The 21,906-nt window shown below is 42.2% G+C and overlaps 1 protein-coding gene across 1 annotated transcript; it reads left to right on the top strand.

Moving 5' to 3' along the window:
- Positions 1-1,471: 1,471 nt before the first annotated feature.
- Positions 1,472-15,417, top strand: rnf126 (ring finger protein 126). The gene is made up of 9 exons (XM_072668303.1): positions 1,472-1,590; positions 4,138-4,196; positions 5,684-5,744; positions 5,995-6,230; positions 7,965-8,033; positions 8,346-8,415; positions 9,061-9,154; positions 12,272-12,387; positions 13,519-15,417. The coding sequence occupies exons 1-9, from the start codon at positions 1,516-1,518 to the stop codon at positions 13,669-13,671; spliced, it is 933 nt and encodes a 310-aa protein (XP_072524404.1). The 5' UTR covers positions 1,472-1,515; the 3' UTR covers positions 13,672-15,417.
- Positions 15,418-21,906: the final 6,489 nt, after the last annotated feature.

Raw genomic sequence — 21,906 nt, 5'->3', positions numbered from 1 at the left:
ACTTGTTTTCCAGTCCACACACACTATACATGCAGGTCTAGTCCTGAGCAAAGAGCTCAACACTGAACAACACTGTAATATAGCGTCTCTCTGCTCTAATAGATTTACTGCCAATCACAGTGTCTCGTCCAGATTATGTGTTGTCATTTCCCCACAAAAACAATAAACAAAACATTTGAAGAAACACAAATAAACAGTACAGTGTGATCGTCTGTGCATGAGGAGTATCTTAGCTTATCCACTTAAACTATGTCAAGTTCCCAGACAATGCCTAGTTTATCTTATCACCCGGATAGCAGACGAAACTGGGTCATATACAGCTCAGTTAAAGCACGTACAGGACAAGTGTGTTGTGGGCCAGACCTGGTTGGGTGTAACTTTCACATCTGAAGCTTTCATGGCGACTTTCACATCATGAAGCCTACCATGTAAAATGCTCATACAGCATTTGTGGATGTGTTCTGGCAGGATGGGCCAGATGAATGTATAAGTAAAGTGTGGCCAGATCTGAGCCATGACTCATTTGCTAGGGTGAATCAGTCTCAGGTTTATGATTCTCAGCTCAATGATGGGGGCCTTTATACCTCTCTAGCCCACGCCTAGCGTTAGGCATGGTGCCGCAAGGTTGATGTGCTAAAAACACGTCCAAAGCACTAGCTAGACACATGTAGACCTATTCAATCTGCAGGCATAACGCGATTTTCATATAGCTACATACTGCAAAGTCTACAAGCACCTAGGGTTTAAAAAATGACAGGTAACCATACGCCTACCTGGTAGGCAGTGCTAGCTAAGCTAGCCAACACAAACACAAGCAGGGCTCTTTATATTCATATCTAGCTTAGCTTGCTAACTAACTAACTGCTTTAATTCACAAACCACACACTCAAACAAACCAAGCCACACTCCATGTAACTCTCTGCTCCAGAGAGTCCTATTCTAATGGCAGCACTTCTCTACATATATATATATATATTATATCAAAATTTATAAATATTTTATATCAAAATATGTGCATATATTTTTACAGGGAAAATAGAATTAAACTATTTATTTCTTTCAAAATTATATTAATAAGTTATATTAATGTTATATTACTGCTGTCTGCTGCTCATACTGTATTCTCTCTCTCTCTCTCTAACTCTCTCTCTCTCTCTCTCTAACTCTCTCTCTCTCTCTCTCTCTCTCTCTCTAACTCTCTCTCTAACTCTCTCTCTCTCTCTCTCTCTCTAACTCTCTCTCTAACTCTCTCTCTCTCTAACTCTCTCTCTCTCTAACTCTCTCTCTAACTCTCTCTCTCTCTAACTCTCTCTCTCTCTCTCTCTAACTCTCTCTCTAACTCTCTCTCTCTCTCTCTCTCTCTCTCTCTCTCTCTCTCTAACTCTCTCTCTCTCTCTCTCTCCCTCTCTCTCTCTCTCTCTGCTTCGCGCTCTCTCTGGCCCTGGCTCTTTATGTCCCTGCCTGAGCGCCGTTCAGCCGCCGTGTCTCGCTTTGAGTCCCGCACTGAATCAGAAGATGGCGGAAGCTCCCCTACGGACCTGCCGGTTTTTCTGTCACCGATGTTCAGAAGAGATCAGCCCTCGCCTCCCGGTATGTTGTGGGTCTGAGCGGGGGTGAATTAAAGCTGCGGAGCCGCGGGGTCTCTCACAAACACGGTACTTTCGTGGCGAGTGTCGGGAGTTCGGGCTCAAGCAGCTGCTGGGCAGCTAGTGTAGCTGCTAGCTGGCTAGTTAGCATCGTCGTTAGTGGCAACGTTCACATCCACTAGCGCTTAGCTAATTAGCACGCTAGCTAGCTAGCTGTCTAGCCCTATATGGCTGTCTGGGCTGGCTAACTGGCGAGCAGTTTTGGCAGCTGCAGAAGCGTTTACGGGCAAATTAGCACTAGATAGATAGCTACTCGGCTCTTCTGGCGCTGTATTGTGTTCGCTAGCTCTTAGGCTAACGGGCTGAATGTGCCAGTTTCAGCGGCTAGCTGTCAAGGCATAGCCAGGTCCTGGCATGTGGAGTGAAACTGTGGTGTGGTTTGGTTTGTTTGAGTGTGTGGTTTGTGAATTAAAGCAGTTAGTTAGCTAGCAAGCTAAGCTAGATATGCATAAAGAGAGCCCTGCTTGTGTTTGTGTTGGCTAGCTTAGCTAGCTATCTAGCACTGCTACCAGGTAGGCGTGTGGTTACCTGTCATTTTTTAAACCCTAGGTGCTTGTAGACTTTGCAGTGTGTCTATGAAGAGATAGAATAGGTCTTCATGTGTCTAGCTAGTGCTTTCACAGCACTTACACCTTCCTGCGAGCGCTGTCAGTGTCGCCTGTTATTCCTGACACTCATATCATTTTCTGTCATCTGTGCGCTGCCTCGATGGGCTCTGAGCCTTTGGGGCTTGGGCTAAGTGGCAGCTGCCATCATTACTGTGGGGCAGGAAGTTCACGAGTTGTCACCTTTGGTAGCTGTAGTGCTTCAACTGTCATGACGTTTATAGTTAGATAGCAGTGTCAGCAAGATCAGAGTGTTTGATTGGACTGATCCAGGTGACAAGTGGTGCTGATCATTAAGTGCCTGCCAGGTTCATGATGATCATATATGTTCAGGAGTAAGTCCAGCGCATTGTTTTACTCCTTGTACAAAGGGTAATGGATGGCCAAACAAAGGTGCTTTTGGTGCTTCCCTTTTAGCATCCTTTTCAGATGCTTTTTGCCTCTCATTGTACCCAGACTCTAGAATGAGCTCCCACCGTGTAGAGCTGCTGTCAAAGCCCTATAGAGCAGCTGCGGGCACTAATGCTTCCCCACCATGGTGGTCTGTGTTGTGGGTTGTTAATGCAGTCAGGGTGGTGTGTGTGCTGAGGTGGATAGGTGGATAACGTGCCTTGTAAAGTAGACCTAACTAAGTGGCGGGTAGAGATAACAGCCATCAGAGATTGGGCGTCCAGGTTGAGTAGAGGTGGGCTATATGGTGAAAGTACTGTATCACAATATTTAAAGACAGTTTTCACGATACTTTAATCACAGAATACATCAGTACCGACAGATTCTTAAAAACTACGTTGGTTTGGTTATTTGGCAGGAAAAGGAGAACTGATCTGATTCTGTGACAAATCTAGCTAGAAACAGCCACACACTCGAACTGTGTTTCTTCCCCTGGAGTAGTTAAATCTTTATTCTAGCCTACTTTAATGAACACATGATGATGTAGTGTAGTAGGCAACACATCACTGCTCTGCCCCTGGCTTAATGGGGTTCGATTCCCCGGCTGGGCGATATGGTAAAGATATAATATCACAATATTTAAAGACTAGTCAGGATTTCTCCTGTGCTTCATTTTTTTTTAAATTATATAAAACTAGATATGGTTAGAAAAGCATATTATATATCTCAATAACATAATTTATCACAATACAATAAAATATCATCATATTGCCCACCCCTACCATGCTACACCAGTAAGAGTCCTTGGGCAAGACTCCTAACACAACACGTTGTTCAAACGTAAGTCGCTCTGGATTAGAGGGTCAAACCAATGCTGTAAATGTAATTAAAAACCTCTAACTTCAAAAGCTTAGCCATAGTGTTGGACAATTAATCAAAACTGACATTCAGAAGCTCTAATTGACGTAATCTTGCCCATGATTAACATGTTTTGGAATGACAGAAATATTTTAAAGAAGAAATATCAGATCAGTGTTGGTATTGGATGATCTCAAGATTTTAGCACTATCAGTGTCTGAGTCCATTCATAGTGGTTTTAAATTTAGATCTGGGAGGTTTCATGAGATTTCCCCCATTCATTAATGTGCATTGTGCCAACCATCTGTTGACTAACCGTGTGGTTTCCACTGGGATTCTGATTGAACTGTTTTATTATGTTCTACTTCCCTTAAAAATACACCAAAGGGACCCTTAAACAGTATTGTAGGGTTTAAGAAATAAATCTTACTAATTATTTAGTGTCAGTCAGTCAGATAAGTCTGATTAATTAATTAATGGATTAATGAGAACCCATGAATACAGATAAAATTTGGAATGTGAAATGTTGCGTAACAGCAATTTCAGCCTAGACAATATTCTCAAGCCTAAATCAATCCGATCAGACAAGGTTTTATTCACCATTTTCTCTTTTCTCTTTTTTTATCATCTTTTCTTAGGATTACACCTGCCCGCGGTGTGAGTCCGGCTTCATTGAGGAGTTACCAGAGGAAAGAAGGTATGTCCTCCGGCTTTAAAAAGCAGTTTATGGATGAGTTGCTTGGAAAAGGAACACGTAGTGCTCATTTGTGTTTTTGCCAAGTGACCACTCAGGCAACCAGGAATAGCAAAAAAGCCTCTGAGAAGCATAGCAGAATGCACCTGGTTCATCCTCAAAATTGTGGTCTCTACATAGCTGTGTATTGCTTTATCTTGGCCTATATTGGAAGAAGCGACTGAACAAACTCATAAGGAGGGACGGCTCTGTCCTGGGAAGCTTCTTAGACCCAGTGCAGGTGGTGGGAGATAGGAGCTAGAGAACAGCTCCCACCCCAATCTGGCAGCACTGGGCAGCTCCTTTACAACCAGCACTACTCCCAGCGGACCACATACACACACACACTTAAACTTAAAATATGTTTAGGGAATAGAGGTCCCTCAGTGTAACAATGCAACGTGCAATATTTTTCCATTTTTCCTGCCCTCCACATGTGCAATTAAGGGTCAATTTGACTATTATTTATATTGTGTATATATTGGTAATTTATCTATGTTTTGCAACTGAATGTCTTGCTATCCCTTTGCTGCTCTGACTCTTTGAATTTCCCCACTGTGGGACTAATAAAGGATTATCTTATCCTATCTTCTTCTCAGGACTAGTACTAGATAGGGTCAGTAAAAATTGTTAATAATACTTCTGAATGTCTTATGCTGTTGTTTGGTCAACTGTAATTATTCTGACCCCGACATGGTTATACGCACAATGATGAACAAGCAGCCTGTGCACTCAGTTCAGCTCCAGCACAATCAGTAATTGTAGTTTGGGTAGCTATTGGCTGTTCGGATGCTGCAGCGTCTCTTAGGAGCTGGACCTGTTTCAGGGCACTTCTAGAACACTGCTTTACAGGATTTAGGCTGCAGTCTTTAAAGCAATAGTACTGCAAAAAAACTAAAAGTATATGACTCGGATACAGTTGTTCAGATAAGTGTGCTTAGTTTACTGTGAGAGATGGTAGGGTAACCTTGCTAATAAACACAGGACTTGGATTGTCACCTCGTGTTTCTGTGTGATGATTTAAAGTTAGCCTTACTGTGTTTAAAATGTGAAGTATGGAAGCATTTTGAGTTGGTTGAGAGACATTTTTAGAGGTTTATTTACAGAGCTGAGATTGGCGACGGTCTACGTTCTGTTTTTTTTTTTTTTTTAAAGCTCTGTTAGCCTAGCATTTCCCAATCTAAACTAAAAAAAAAAGCAAACTTCACATATTCCGTATGTCTTGACTGCTCAACTGCAGCTGGGGTCAGTCATGAGTTATAATAATTACTTTTTTACCTAACTATTTCTTTAAGATTGTGGCAGGTTGTAAGTTTGAATCCCATTAAATACTCACAGTACAGTACTGTCAATATTGACCAGTATAGAATAGGTATTTCTTTTAGACGGGTCAGTCTAAATGATCGGCCTCTATGTTGTATTAGCATTGAAGTGTTTGTTTTTGCCTACAGTGCAGAAAATGGGTCCACATCTACGCCCTCCACCAGTGATCAGAACCGCCCCCCATTTGAGGTGAGCCACTGATGCTAATCGGTGGAATAGAAATTTCCATTGCTTATTAGCTACATTAGCCTTGTATTTGTAGCTCAAGCGTCTAACTGAAGAATCAAACCTGTCCGAACTGATCGGATGCATTTGAGCTAAGTGACGTTTCTGTAAATGTGAATTCTGTGAAATCTATAGATGTTTTGCAGAGAAGATTTGTAGAAACAGAAGCAACAGAGACATCCCATCATTGCCAGTCCTATTGCTACTTTTTCAGAATGTGGACCAGACCCTTTTTACCTTCCCCCATGGTTACGGACAGTTTGCTCTGGGGATCTTCGGTGAGGGCTTTGACCTGCGAGCAGGGTTGCCCACTGAGGACAACCGTGAGGCAGAGAACCGCAGGGAGCGAGAGATGGCCTCCCGCCAGCGTTACGGAGCCAGACAGCCACGGGGACGCCACGTCCCCCGGAGACAAGGGACACGGCACGAAGGGGTGCCAACTTTAGAAGGGTGAGGACGCAGTCTGATTAGGATTCACTTTACTGGCCAGATGCACTTCAGTGCTGCCATATCTAAAACCTTTTTTCTTTCTTTTTTTTTTACTTCACCTGAAAAGACAGCTGTCTTTTACCTTATGTGAATATTTCACAAGGATTTAATAGAAATGAACCAAAGTTACTCATAAGATCTTATGTTCAAATATTAAAAGCCTTTGTTATGGATATGCTGGCTTGGGGGAAAATGGTGTTTGATACTCAAGATTTCAAAAAAGGTAAACAGTGGCATGCATGGTTTTAGGCACCCCTGGTCAAAGGTTAAGTGATCTCCAGAAGGCATAAAGTTAAAGATGAAACTTTGTTTTGAACAAGATTAGTGCATTATTCTTGTTTTGTGCATTTTATTTCAGTGAAAAAAGGAACAAAGTAGCATGCAAAAGCTTGTGAACCTTTGATTTGAGCTCTCCATTAACAGTTACTTATCAGACCATAATTAGCCTCTTATGGCTATGGCTTGTTCACTGATCATTAGGAAAGGCTAGGTAATCACATTTTACAGCTTTATCAGTACTGTCCTCTAGGCATCTGCCTAGCGCGCTGATTATTAAAATAAAAATAATTGATTGACATAAAGCAGAAGAAAGCTATACAAAGGTAGCAAAGCGTTTGCAGGTAGCAGTTTCCCACAGTTCTTAAAATAATATTAATAAAAAGAAAATGGCTGTTTGGATGTCTAATAGATGTCTGGAAGACCAAGAGCACTTCCTGAGAGAACTGCTTGTCTGATTTGCCAGAAAGACCCTGTTTGACTGCAAAATACTTGAAGCTTTAGCAGACTGGAGTGGTGGTGCTAAATGCACAATGAACCTCCATGGCCCTCACCGTCTCCTGACCTAAACATTATTGAAGATTGGTGGATAGACCTAAAAAGAACAGTGCATTGCAATGACCGCCCAAGAATCTCTCAGAAAAATTTTGAAAATCCCCCAAACAACACCTGAAAGACTGTTAGACTGTTGCCAAAGAAGGTGTTAGTAAGTACTGACCATGCAGGGTATTTAGTTCCTTTACACCATTATTATTTTACTTTTTTTTTTTTTTCTTTTTCTTTTTTTTTTTTTTCCATTTTTTTTTCTTTTGAACTGTGAAATTTTAAAAAGGAGTGCCCCAGGGTTTGCATGCCACATGTTGCAGGACTTGGAACCGAACAGAAAGCTTTAAGTGCAGAGGCACTTCTGATTGTACTGTGTCCCTGAATGTTTGCTTTCTTAATAGGCTTATTTTCTCAAGAAAACTATGTTGTTTCATGCTGTTGCTGAGACATGGTAATGCTCAAGTATATATGTTTTTTGTAACCTGGGTGGAAATGTTAGTTTAGGTGTGCTACTGATCTGAGATGACCTAAAATAAATATATGTTGCTTTGAATAGAGAAAAGGAGTTAGAGCAGATGCAGAGTACCTGAAGAGGTCAGGTATAACTAGCTGTCTTAACCCCCCCCCCCAAAAAACAAAAAAAAAAACAAAAAAACAAAGGCGCAGAAGGTCTTGTTTGAAGAAGCACAGTGTTCACTGTCCTGCTAAAGTATAATCATCGTAGGTGTAGCCATAGTGCAGGCACAGATTTGGGTTGCAGCAAGTACAAAGAACATGTTTTTGGGAACCTGCCCCAGTCTGATCTGAGGATGTATCATCTGTGTTGGCCTCAGATGCAGTCTAATATGATGTCATGTGTTGTGTTTTTAATAGGATAATTCAGCAGTTAGTAAATGGAATCATCGCACCAACAGCTATGCCAAACATGGGCATGGGACCATGGTATGTATACATGAGAACTTTTTATTTATTATATATGAATATGTATATATGTGTATGTTTTCCACTTATAGTATTATTGCTCTTAATATTAAATGATGCTGATCGGATCATGAACGGCCAGAGCCACATAGGAAGGGAGGTGCCTACCTGATGGAGCTAGTGATGTAGTGGGTCAGTAGAGTATAGGAGACGGGAATGGGCTGGGCCTTAAGAGTAACCCCAGTTGTTAGGTGCAGGATTTTGTCGTCTTCCTGGATTATGTTACTAAAGCTGTCATTAAAAATGCCACTAATGCATTTGTTCCCTTTATAGGGGAATGCTACATTCAAATCCAATGGACTATGCATGGGGTGCCAATGGATTAGATGCCATTATAACACAGGTATGGAACCTCTATAAGGATACGCTGTGACTTTCGCTCTTTAAACGCAAAGGTGCTTCAAATGGATTGTTTTTACATTCCATAAAGAACCATGTTTCTGTTAGAGATTTGGGGAGTTTGAAGGACCTTTTATATTGAATGAAGGTTCTTTTAGACTTCCAAAAGGCTCTTCAGACTCTTACATCTCTATTACAAACATTGTTGGTGGTGGGACTGAAAGTGGTTCTTATATGGCATCCCCCAAAGATCCATATTAAGCACCTTAATTTTTAAGTGTACCTTATTTTTATGTGTCATCCCAAATCGTGTGCAACAGAGATGATTGTGCAGCCAGTGGGCAGAAAGCAGCGGTCTACACGCTAGATAGCAGTAATGACTTGCTGTGCAGTAAATTGCCCAAACGCAGAGAAGATTGATTGGACAATGTTAAAAACTCTGAGGGGATTTATTTTTTATTATTGAGTTAACAAGAATTGACAAACCATGCAAAATCTGTGCTGATTAGCAGTTGACGTACAGCCTACTGACCGGCTGTGTTTTCAAAGTGCATTTGCCCCCCTGGCTGCACGCGTACCCAGCAATGTTTGAAAACAGGAAACCTGTCTCCTTTAACGTGTCGCTCACTTTTTGTCCTCCTCCTTGCAGTTATTAAATCAGTTTGAAAATACGGGTCCACCTCCTGCAGACCGAGAGAAAATTAAAAGCCTCCCAACAGTTCAGATCACAGAGGAGCACGTGGGTGAGTTACACACCAACAGTCTTCACTATTGGCCATTGCCTTGTGGTGAAACCCCATTGCTAACATTACCTAAATGAGTAGTTAACTGGCTTAATTGTTTTCTACACTTTTATTTTTTTATTTTTAATATAATGTCTGGCTGCTGGTCTTCTGTTCTGCACAAGTTTGAAAGCATAGCTAGTGTAGTGTTTGGGTGCTGTGGTGTAACACTGTATTAACTGTAAACACAGTGCCAGCTGGTTTGGCTAGTTATCACAGCAAACCCCCAGGTAACATTTACATTGGATTTGCCTGTGTTTGCCTCACCTAAAATGTTCGGAAGGTATAAATCATTACGAATGGGTGCTGTAGCTTGTGCAGTGCGACAAGTACATAAGAGGTCATGCAAGAGCACAAGACAAAAGACAAACCTCTTTGAGACAGCTTGTTCTGGTGTAAGGATAACAAGTGTTAATGAGAACATCTGTGACTACTAAGTCCAGGACCTAAAAGAAAACCTAAGTCTAATTCCACCTACAGTGTGTGCAGAATTATTAGGCAAGTTGTATTTGAGAGGATTCGTTTTATTATTGAACAACTATGTTCTCAATCAACCCAAAAGACTCATAAATATCAAAGTTTAACATTTTTGGAAGTTGGAGTGTTTTTTTTTTTTTTTTTTTTTTTTTTTAAAGAGGATATCTGTTTGTGCAGGTAACCATTACTGTGCAGAATTATTAGGCAACTTATTAAAAAACAAATATATACCCGTCTCACTTGTTTATTTTCACCAGGTAAACCAATATAACAAAATTTAGAAATAAACATTTCTGACATTCAAAAACAAAACCAAAAACAAATCAGTGACCAATGTAGCCACCTTTCTTTACGATGACACTCAAAAGCCTTCCATCCATAGATTCTGTCAGTTGCTTGATCTGTTTACGATCAACATTGCGTGCAGCAGACACCACAGCCTCCCAGACACTGTTCAGAGAGGTGTACTGTTTTCCCTCCCTGTAGATCTCACATTTTATGAGGGACCACAGGTTCTCTATGGGGTTCAGATCAGGTGAACACCGTTACTGGCCAGCCACGCTGTGGAGTATTTGGATGCATGTGATGGAGCATTGTCCTGCATGAAAATCATGTTTTTCTTGAACGATACCGACTTCTTTCTGTACCACTGCTTGAAGAAGGTGTCTTCCAGAAACTGGCAGTAGCTCTGGGAGTTGAGCTTCACTCCATTCTCAACCCGAAAAGGTCCCACAAGTTCATCTTTGATGATACCAGCCCATACCAGTACACCACCTCCACCTTGTTGGTGTCTGAGTCGAAGTGGAGCTCTCTGCCCTTTACTGATCCAGCCTCTGGCCCATCCATCTGGCCCATCAAGAGTCACTCGCATTTCATCAGTCCATAAAACCTTAGAAAAATCAGTCTTAAGATATTTCTTGGCCCAGTCTTGACGTTTTATCTTATGTTTCTTGTTCAAAGGTGGTCGTTTTTCAGCCTTCTTTACCTTGGCCATGTCCCTGAGTATCGCACACCTTGTGCTTTTTGATACTCCAGTAACGTTGCAGCTCTGAAATATGGCAAAACTGGTGGCAAATGGCATCTTCGCAGCTTCACGCTTGATTTTCCTCAATTCATGGGCAGTTATTTTCAGTTATTTTGCGCCTTTTTTTTTCAACACGTTTCTTGCGACCCTGTTGGCTATTTGCCATGAAACACTTGATTGTTCGGTGATCACGCTTCAAAAGTTTGGCAATTTCAAGACTGCTGCATCCCTCTGCGAGACATCTCACAATTTTTGACTTTTCAGAGTCCGTCAAATCTCTCTTCTGACCCATTTTGCCAAAAGAAAGGAAGTTGCCTACTAATTAAGCACACCTTATATAGGGTGTTGATGTCATTAGACCACACCCCTTCTCATTACAGAGATGCACATCACCTGATTTACTTGATTGCTAGTTGGCTTTCAAGCCTATAGAGCTTGGAGTAGGACATGTATAAAAAGGATGATGTGATCAAAATACTCATTTGCCTAATAATTCTGCACACAGCGTATGCATTTTGTTCCGCTGTTGAGAGTTGTTGTGTTATTGAGCCAATGCAATGAACATTGACAGATTGTACACTCCTTTAAAGGGTTTCCACTTTGCACATTGTAGACAAATAGTGAAAATTATCAAGCTATGGAATAGCAGATCCTTTTTGATCCTTATTTGAATTTGCATCTTTTACAGTTTGACAATAACAAAAATGAAAAAGTGCCTGAAGCACAAGGCCACCAGTTTGGCCATTGCATATTTAGTACTTTGGCAAGTATCACAGTTTGTAAATGCTTCTTGTAGCAGCTATGAGTGTTTCATTTAGTGTTTGGGGGATTCTTCTTTTTCTTGGGCAGTCTTGCTGCACTGCGTATTTGTGGTCTATCCACAGATTTTCAATGCCATTTAGGTTGGGGGGGGCTGTGAGGTCCATGGCAATACCTCAAAAGGTGCCAGCTAAAGGTTGTCTCTCGTGGATTTTGAGGTGTATTTAGGGTGATTATACTTTGTACGGAGGTGTGAGGTTTGCTTCCAGAATTGCTGATATTTATTACGATCAGGTTTCCTTCTCTAGCAGTGAAATGTTCACTGATTCACTGGCTGCAACACAAGCCCAAAGCTTGCTTGATAAACAGTTGAAGAAGGGTTCTTTGCATGAAATTCTTCAGTCTTTGTTCTCCATACATACCTTTGATCATTGCATTGTACTTATACTGGTCAGTGTCGTGTCTAATCTGATTGTGCTCAAGTCTGCTCCCTATCTAGTGCCCTAAATAAGATGGTGACTTTGATCATGTATGACTTGGGCTGCGGTTTACGATGTGCAGTACATGAGGGTAGGCCGCAATTTAAGATTGAGTCTTTTCTTTGCTATGGGGCTTTCAGTTAGCTTAGTCATGTCACTTGACACATGACTTGGCTAATTAGCTTGTGTTTGAACTGTTGATGCCGAATGCTGGATCAAATTTAACCGCTATAGACTCTGACCGTAATAATCGCTAAGAGACCGATTTGCAGACACAGATTCGGCCCAGCAAGTAATTTCACTTTTTTCTCTCCCCATTCTTTTCATGTGTGCAACCAGGTGCTGGTTTAGAATGTCCTGTGTGCAAAGAAGACTACAGCGCGGGGGAGAGTGTTAGGCAACTTCCATGCAATCACCTCTTTCACAATGATTGTATAGTGCCCTGGCTGGAACAGGTAACACTGACATCTGATAGCCACTTGGCATTTACGATTACATTTACGGCATTCGGCTAATGCTCATATCGCTCTTATATTAGGGCATTTGAATCATGTTGCACTTTTTTTTGTTTTGTTTTGTTTTTTTAAACATTGTATTCCTCTAATCTAGTTAGTTGCAATTGCAATTTTTGGAGCACGCTGCTACCTTCGTCCAGCAGAATGTGAGACTAGTTTGAATTCGTCAAATCAATGTGCTTATTGTGCAGCAATTATCAGGATATCATTGTCATATAAAGTGAGCAGGTGTGAAGGGGGTCAATTTGAGCCGACATAGACCACCTCTTTTGGTCAGACCTGGGCCCTAGTCACTTACAAAGCACCCTTATGTAAAAGAATCATAAATAATCTTAAAATGAATCAGTGAATGAGTCAGATTTAGAGTTTTAGCCTGTCTTAAGCCCTGTTTGTTCTGAGCCCTTACTATAAACTAGTAAATTTATGGTCTACATCTTAAGGCTCTGAGGGCGAGGCTGGAGTCATTTACCAGGCAGGGTCTCATGACATGAATGGTACAGGAAACAGAATACATGCCACAGAACCCTTTTCAGCATAAAGAGCTGATGTTTTGGTCTCAAACTCCCCACTGTTGAAATGCCATTCTATGCAGCCACTGGCGGTGTGGCAAAACCAGCCTGTTTCCTTGTTTATGATTTGGTGAGTTTCTTATCTGTTTGGTCCTAAAAATGAAGTATAGAAAGGCTTGCTACAGCTTGCTTGCGGCTATGGAGGAAGTAAACCAACAAACAAGACGCTCAAGTTCATTTTACATTGATCTTGAGTAGATCTGATGGAGTAAAACTCCCAAGTTAAATAATTTACTAAATTTCTCGTTGGACTGTCTAACATTTGCACACCCACTGTGTACAAGCTAAATGATGTGAGGAAATCAGATGTGACTAGGCTAGTAACATTAACTGCGATGAAAACAGACATTCAGCATTTCCACCAACTATGGGGTGGTAGTCTTTAAAAAAAGCACAGTAATGGTATGATGTTGAAAGGTTTCATTGTCTCTGTTAAGTGACACATGTGTGTGTTGTTTTTTTTTTTTTTTTTTTTTTTTCCCCTCTCTAATGTTTTCTTCAGCATGACACCTGTCCAGTGTGCCGGAAGAGCCTGAGCGGGCAGAACACAGCCACAGATCCTCCAGGCTTATCAGGAATGAACTTCTCTCCTTCCTCGTCTTCGTCTTCCTCCTCCAGTTCCCCCAGCAATGAGAATGCTGCCAACAACTCATAAAAACCCCATCAGTCCCCAACACAACACACAACCACCCACCTATATATAAATATGTAAACACACACACAAACACACACGCCACCCCTCAAACACATTACCATCATCTCAGTCTGACAGTGCTAGAGTGGCCAAACAGCATCATTCAGAACCTAGTAAAGCTGGGAAATCTTCTTGAATGTTCTAGAAAGCCAGTTCGGACTCAGATCTACAGTAACTGGAATAGAATGGCGGCGAGGGGTCCGAGTTGAAGTCTGACTGTGGTCGTCCAGAGTGCACCCTTTAAGGCCAGCACCACACCAGCGCCCTCTGGTGGCAAGCCAGAGCCGCCCCCTTCATTATCGTCATGGTCATCCTCTGACTCACTGGGACGAGCGCCCGCCAAAGGATACTTTGATAACCAACCAGAGGGGGTGGTGGGGGAAACACGCCACTCTCAGTTGCATACTTTATCCGATGCGCTTTTTTTCTTTTTTTTTTTTTTTAATATCATTGAACTGGAGAATGATCATTCCTCATGGTTTGTGTTGTTCATTTTTTTTTTTAAAGCAGTGGTGGGCAGTAACTGTCCAAATGAGGTGGTGATTTTAATTGAAGGAAAAAAAGAAGTGTGGGGTTTTAAAATATTAGGATGGAGAAACTTCGGAGTTCTGAACATTATCAGAACTTTTCCAGAACCAGAGTCTCTTGCGCTTTCTCTCACTATTTTCTTTCTTTCTTTCTCTCTGTGAGCTCGAGTTGCTTGCGCTTTCTTTTCTCGCGCATGCGTTCTCCTGCTCTCGCGCTTTCTCTTTCTCACTTGCTTTCACTTTTTCTCTTGCTCTTTCTCTCTTTCATACTCTCGCAATGGAGAAAGTTAGAAGTGCTGAATGTTCACAGGACACTTCCAGAGCTCAAGTCTCTTGCACTTTCTCGCTCTGGTGCATGCATTCTCCTGCTCTTGCGCTTTCTTTTTCTTTCTCACTTTTTCACTTGCTCTTGCTCATTTTTTTTTCTTGCTCTTGCTTGCTGTCTCTCTCTCACAGTGACACACATACACACACACAGAGCCAGCCAATAACTGACTGGATTTGAATGGCATTTTAATGGAGACTCTTGTACATCCCAAACCAGACACACACATGCATTCAACTACAACTTTTTTTTTCTTTTCTTTTTTTTATAAATATGATTTTTATTCATATATCGGTGGCTAAGAGATGTACTGTATGTGAATATGCATATAGTTCTATTTATTAAAGAAAAAAAAAAAAGAAAAACTAGATCAGAAAGAAGCCACCTCATCTGAGAACATCTCACAACAGGGAACCGAAGCAGAGTGTTGCTTTCCTCTCTGTATAAAGTATTTATTTGCACAATATTCAGTTTTCCTCGTGATTAGAACAATGAACAAAGGAGGGGCGATGCCACGGATGGAGTGAAATTTGGTGGCAGGTCAAAAAGTTCATTTTTAACTTCTTGTTTTTGGAATTTAAAAAAAAAAAAAAAAAAAAAAAAGGATGTAGTTTGTCCAGCATTTTTACTTCACATCAGACCCACACGGCATGGGGAGAGATGCAGTATTTCCCCCTTATTTCTCAAATACACTCACAGTAATTTATTTTTTATTTGAGTCTTTTATTTTTTAGCCTTTTCCATCCTCCTCTACACATTCAATGACTCTCAGTTCCATAAACCTCTTTTTATTTTTAACTTATTCTAAGTTAAAAGATTACAGGATTTGTTTTTGTAAATCATAATAAAGTGAAAGAAGAATGTACTGATCGCTTCTGGTTATGAAATGTTTTGGGAAAGACTGTTTCAGTCTAAGGAAAGTGCTTGGCTTAAGCATTGACTTGTGGGCTTCTGTCGTCAGTGTTTTAATGGCATTACAGATAAATGCACCACACTGTCGGCCTTAGCTGTGTCCGAAACTGCCATATCCACTATCCCCTGCACGTGAAAGTCCAGATCACTACATAGAGCACCATTATAGGGGTAATGAACGATTCCAGACACCTCCCCTGCGTTCAAAATGGTTCACTCGTTCACTATTCACTACGTAGTGTTTGCTACAGAGAGAACTGACTAGGAGATACGTCAGACACTACGCAGCAACTTCTTCGCCGTCGTTAGTAAGACGCCACTGCATTGCACTATGGTGTACATGGGAAATTCTAGCCTGCATTGTCTGTACACAACATTTTGCAATGCATTGTGGGTCTTCAATAGTGGACTGTATAGTGAGTAAAATGTACCTGTGAGATTTCAAACAACACTACATAGTGCACTATTTCTGCAATAGCAAGCCATTCCCAACGCAGCTTCACCTGTCTTCCTCGGAGAAGCTGCACATGAAGTGCAATGAATTATGGGTAAATCATGTGTGAACTACTTCCTGTGGTGCATTTTGAGATTGTAATAGTGCATTCAAAATTTTCTGACATTTCCCACGTTTTCAGACACGGCTACAAAATGACGAAATCCTAAAGCAGTGCACTGTGTAGTGAATAGGGCACAGTTTAGGACGCAGCTCTGGCTCTGGTTAGCCAATCAGCTCATACTCAATAGGTCAATAGGTCCAGTAGGGTCCAAACCCACTCTGACCCGCCAAGGCGTGACCTCCATTAGATATAGCCTTTTTCAGCAATTCATGCTACAGTAGTTCTTCTGTGAGATCGGACCAGACGGGCTTGCCTTTGCTTCCCACATGCATCTGTGAGCCTGTGAGCTTGTCTGCTCATCGGTTGTGCTTCCTCAGAGCACTTTTGATGGGTACTGACCGCTGCATACTGGGAACACCTCACAAGACTTGCCTAGTGTTTTGGAGATGTTCTGACCCAGTCATCTAGACATTACAATTTGGCTCTGGTCAAAGTGGCTCAGATCACTGTTCACTTGCTGCCTAAAGTGTAGATCCAACCCCTAGGCAGGTGGCATTGTTACCACAGTGCTATTCACTTCACCTCTGATCTCTACTTATATATAAAACTATTTATTTTTTACAAATATACTCAGTCATATCAGAATATTCTGGCCGCCTGGGAATGCTTTGAATAGCCACCCTTGGCTCAAATGACCCTAGTGGGACGTTGTGGCATGGACTGGATTAAGTAATGGAAGGTGAGCGTTATACAGGTTAACCGGACCACTCGCTGCAGTCAGTGTTCCTCTCAGGCATCCATGGCCTGTAGGGTGTCACTGTAATGCTGTTGGGAGTCGCTCAACGTGCGAGAAGTCCTTTCTTGGTACACCTTTACTGTGCTGGCTCTAGAACATCACCCTTCGTCCAGTACCCTGTTATTATGCCAAATCGCATCCTTATTATTAAACCTGCTTATGTGGTTTCTGATGCTAAATGACAGACATTGTATGTCCAAATGTATATGGACACCCATTTGAATGGCAACTGGAACTGTGGGACTGTGTTCTCTGGTATAGTGGTGTTACATCCCATACTTTTGAGATGACTAGGGATGAGGTGGGGTGGTGATCATCCAATATCCTGACCTCATTAACACTCTTGTCGCTGAATGCAATTATGCAGTTCTCCATAATCTTGTAGAAAGCCTTATGCCCTAGACAGTTGCTTCAACTTCGACTTAATTTTGCAAGAAGTGATGTATGAGAAGGTGACCCAATACTTTTGTCCAAATAGTGTATTATCTAGGAAAAGTACAAAAAAACAAATAGCTGTAGCAGTGGTAATTCATCCGGAATCACATAAGCAAGTCTAATGACTTAATAACTCTGTGCCTGTTTCAGGGAACTGCTAATTGCTAGTTACAGACCACCATAACCTGTGAGCTACACTAGCCTTGTAACTGACAGCTGTGTGTCTTGTTTGATAGACTACCTTTGACATTGGCATGGTAATTTACATACATTGGATTTTTTGCTGAATTTCCTCAGCTAATTGGTTTCTCATATTTGTACTTCTTGTACATTTTGCCTCCAATTATGGTTCCACATGTGTGTAACAGAATTCCCTGTCTTGTCTAATTGGGCAGGCACATTCCTTTGTGCTCAGGGTGTATGTGTGTGTGTGTGTGTGTGTGTGTGTGTGTGTGTGTGTGTGTGAAAGCTGACACAGTAATCTGCCGAGTTTCTGATAGTTGCCGCTAATCAGGAGCCGTTTTTAGCTCTCTTATCTTAACCACAGTGACCTTTCCGACCACCCTGTGCTACATCATGTACCTAATTAAGGTAGACCCATGTATGTTCATTAGAGGCTTTGCAAAAGGGCTAGAATCGACAGTGTGTTGCTGCTGTCAAAAGATGAACCCGCTTGGGTCCTAGGAGAGCCCCCTGGGGAATTCCATGATGCTTTCTTCTCTTCTGCAGCCTGGGAGGCTCTTAAGCCAAATGGGACTTGCCGTGAACAGCTACAGTAGATTATCCCTGCAGTTTTCCCACCACATGTTTGTAGTGTATGAAAATAGAGTGACGGAACTTCAAGCTGAATGGTGCTTCGTCCTCAGTGGGTCGAAAACTGGCAGGTGTTTTACAAAGCCAGATAAGCCGCAAGCCATGCCCTGTCCACTAGGAGGAGAGCTGCGGGACGTTCTTAAAGTCTTAAGAAACAAAAGCGTCTGGAAATTCTTGACTTGGATGTGTGGTCAAACCTGTCATTCATATGGGATCTGTACATTTGATATATTTAAGGTTCTTTAAACCTTAAAACAAATCTCATTCATAAAGATGGTTATTTTTTTATGACCATGCTTTGACAGGTTTTTAAGCGAACTGTAAATATTTATTCATTAAGCATGTCTTGGAAAAGTGTCAACTTTTGACTCAAATCAAGCCTTGTCCAATCAGAGCCAAAGGGCATTCCTATTGGGCATGAGCGATCCCCAATGTTTACCTTTAGCTATCCATCTTTAAAAGCTGTTACCTAGGAAATAACCTCTAAGATCCCCCCCCCCCCATAACATTACTGCAGTGTTTCCAAATCCCACCTTCTATAAAGGTCCGTAGACGGATTCTTTCGAGCACCATGGAAGATGTGAGATTTATGAGCATGAGTGTCCAAATCCAAGCCAAGAACCATTAAAGATCCTTCATTTTGACGAGTGCACAAACAGAATTCCTTCTAGTATTCCCTAAAAGTCTTTCAATGGATCTTCGCATCCATCCACTTTATTTTTTCACTCCTTCTGAGGTCACAGTGAATCTGAAGCTTTTCCCAGAATCATTGTGCACAAAGCAGAAATACTCCCTGGACAGGGGGTCAGTCCATTACAAGGTACCACACAGAACCATTCAAACCCACTTGCAATTAGCATAGCCAGTTTACCTACCATCTGTGGGTTTGGGAGAAGACCAGAACTCACCAAACTCCACGCAGACAGTGGCCAGAGGATTTATCCCACAACCCTAGGCCCCAGCGCTCCTGCTACAACCCCTCCTTGTACACCAGTAATAACTGCCATGCTATATGTGAATTTGCATATTCCATCCCACACAGCAATCAGAATTCCGAGTCTGACTAATCAAAATCTGAGATGCATTTGACTGCCAAGTGTAAATGCATGTGGCCACAATTTGATCAGGATACAACCCAGATACTAGTCACATGAAGGGACCAGGTCTACACAGGGCCTCAAATTCCTTTCCAAGCGGTAGTTCTTCTATGCAAGACTCTTTGCAGACCAGTGGTTCTCAAACCAGCCCACCTGTGGACATTGAGAAGACCTAGACAACTGTCCGGTAAGTTGAAACCATTGTTGAACTGATGTAGACCATGGCTTTCCTCACATATGAGCTTGGTAACCACTACAGTCCACAGAAGTCTCTGCTTTCCAGCTCTTCTGAACGAGCGCGCTCCTAAATGGCTAGGAAACTAGCGTCACCCTTTATCAGATTACTCCTGAAGAGCTTCTCCTTCTCCATCTTCTCACTCTGCTTTCTTTATCTTCCTCGAGATCTTGTGCATCTGGCTCCTCTCCAGGATCAATTAGAATCTTGCCTTTTTCTTGGATCTCTGCCTTTTATGCAAATGAAGCCCAAAGCATCATACTTCTGTGTGTCATACCAGGAAGTCTGTACTGGCGGTCTGACACTGCAGAGCGAGAGAGAGAGAGAGAGAGAGAGAGTGAGATACACAGTGTTAGGCAGCTTGACTGTGTCTCCAGTCAGCAGAGGAAGCAGCTGAAGGTAAGAAGCGGAGGGTACGGCGGATGCCGTGACAGCATGCTGAAACCTTTTAGGCAACAGAAGGTGACCATTCTCCTCAGTACATGGACACAGCGCTCCGGACCACTGGGCTCGGACAACATTTCAATGTCATTGACAAATGGCGACTCTCTCAAGTTGTGCTTGCTCCCCTGGTGTTGCAGCAGAAGCTTTGGGAAGGACTAGGGGGGCGGATGTTGAGTCAGACAAGAAGTGTCCTGAGTTCAGAGGGACAGGGGATGGGCTGAGAGCTATATGTGAGATGTACAAATAACCTGGAGCAGGTTTGTTACTGTGGCAAGTTGTGATTGACTAATTCTACCATCTAGAGAAGGTTCTAAGGGACTTTAGGCACTACAAGTAGGGCTTGAAGGGAGTCCTTTCATTTTTAGATTGGTTGGTTGTAGATTCTGCAATACAGACTCTGATATGTGCTGATCTTAGTAGTAATCAGTAGTTGCCATATCTACAACAACTGGCAACTATTTGAAACCACCATGTTGATAACGTTAAAACGGCATTTACCAGCATCTGAGCAGAAAGTAGAGCTCTATACACTTCAGAATTCATCCTGCTAGCAGCACCTAAACACCAACGACCCAGTTCCTTTGGCAGCTATACACAGGGATACAGCCAGGGATTTTAGACCCCATGAAAAAATATAACACTAGGCCGCACAACTTTAACAATTCTGCCAAAATGCTCAATTATTCAGTTTTTAGGGCCCCTGTCAGTCACAGGCCCTTAGCATTATCCTAACTCCCACCGTACAGGGCCCTGGCTATACATGCCCATAGCATAACAGTGCCGCCACCATGTTTAACAGTAGTACACAGAACACAGGAATTTGTACACACACACACACTAACACTAAACACTAGAGAGCACATGTGCCATGTGAGTGGTGGGCAGCCCTTACCTTAACCTAGTTGGGGGTTGGGTGCCTTGCTCAAGGGCACTTCAGTCCTGTCCTGTTCTGTCCTTTCCTGTCAGTTTAAGGGATTGAACCAGCCACAAGGTCACTTCTCCAACCTTCAGGCCACCGCTGCCCCCTGATGATGTGACAGATGATGTAGTATGCTTTAGATTGTGAGCCCTTTTCCTTCTCCATTTTAAAGTTAATCTAGGTTTCATCTGTCCAAAGGATCTTGTTTTGGAACTGGGCAGACTACCAGTTTGCTACCAGTTGTTTGCATCCTGAGGTAAAACCCCACTGTATTATCATTGACATGACCAGATGACCTCAAAGGGGTTGCGAAGGAGCTTTTTTTCACCAAAGAAATAATTCAGTGATCATGGACCTTAGTTATCTTCCACAGTATTCCAGACCTTTTAGTGTTGCTGAGCTTGCCGGTGCATTTCTTCTCTCTGATAGGTTTGCTTTGCTTTTTTTATTTTTATTTTTATTTTTTTTTAAACAGGCCACACCTGGCCGTTGATCTGCTTATTTGGGGTGGCATAATGGCTTGGTGGTTAGCATGCTTGCTTTTTAGTGCTGGGGTCTTGGGTTCCCTGTGTCTGAGTGGGTCCTCTCCAGTGATTCTGGTTATTCTGGTGTGTGTGAATAAGAATCTGTATGGCAGTCCTCCAGCTGATGCAATTGGCTGCTGCTTCTTGCCTGTATGTCTTACCTAACCCATTAATTAGTACTCTCCCCCTATCACATGTAAGAGTCCAAACAGGATGAGGGTGAGGACTAACACAGACACATGTGCAACCAGTCGCCACAACTTTTCAAACTGCCACCGATGCCACTTCAACAGACAGTCATTACGCTCAAAGGAAAGCAGCTCTGATGCATCATCATGGCTGGCATCACACAGACCATTTACCCATCCAGAGAGAACACGGCCAATTGTGCTCTCTCAGGCTCCGGATGCTGAATGTAGTGGTGGCACCTTGGTCTGCTGGACCACTCTGGGCTACGATTGTGAAAAGGGATGATTGAAAAGTGCCCTTTGATATTAGAAAGGTGACGAGTCCTTTGGATGGGTTTACTTACAATGAGTTCATGCTGTATCTGTAACACTTGTCTATGATCACATGTTCCCTGGCAAGATCATTTGAGGTACCATGGGAATA

The sequence above is a fragment of the Salminus brasiliensis genome, chromosome 23 (assembly GCF_030463535.1).
Source record: "Salminus brasiliensis chromosome 23, fSalBra1.hap2, whole genome shotgun sequence".
NCBI classification, from domain to species: Eukaryota; Metazoa; Chordata; class Actinopteri; order Characiformes; family Bryconidae; genus Salminus; species Salminus brasiliensis.
The sequence above is the reverse complement of the archived record's forward strand: the minus strand, read 5'-3'. Positions and strand labels throughout refer to the sequence as shown.

Coding starts and splice junctions, on each gene's coding strand:
- rnf126 (XM_072668303.1), top strand. CDS start 1,516: ATGGCGGAAGCTCCCCTACGGACCTGCCGGTTTTTCTGTCACCGATGT. Junction 4,197..5,683: donor GAGTTACCAGAGGAAAGAAG/GTATGTCCTCCG, acceptor TTTTGCCTACAG/TGCAGAAAATGGGTCCACAT. Junction 12,388..13,518: donor TAGTGCCCTGGCTGGAACAG/GTAACACTGACA, acceptor TGTTTTCTTCAG/CATGACACCTGTCCAGTGTG.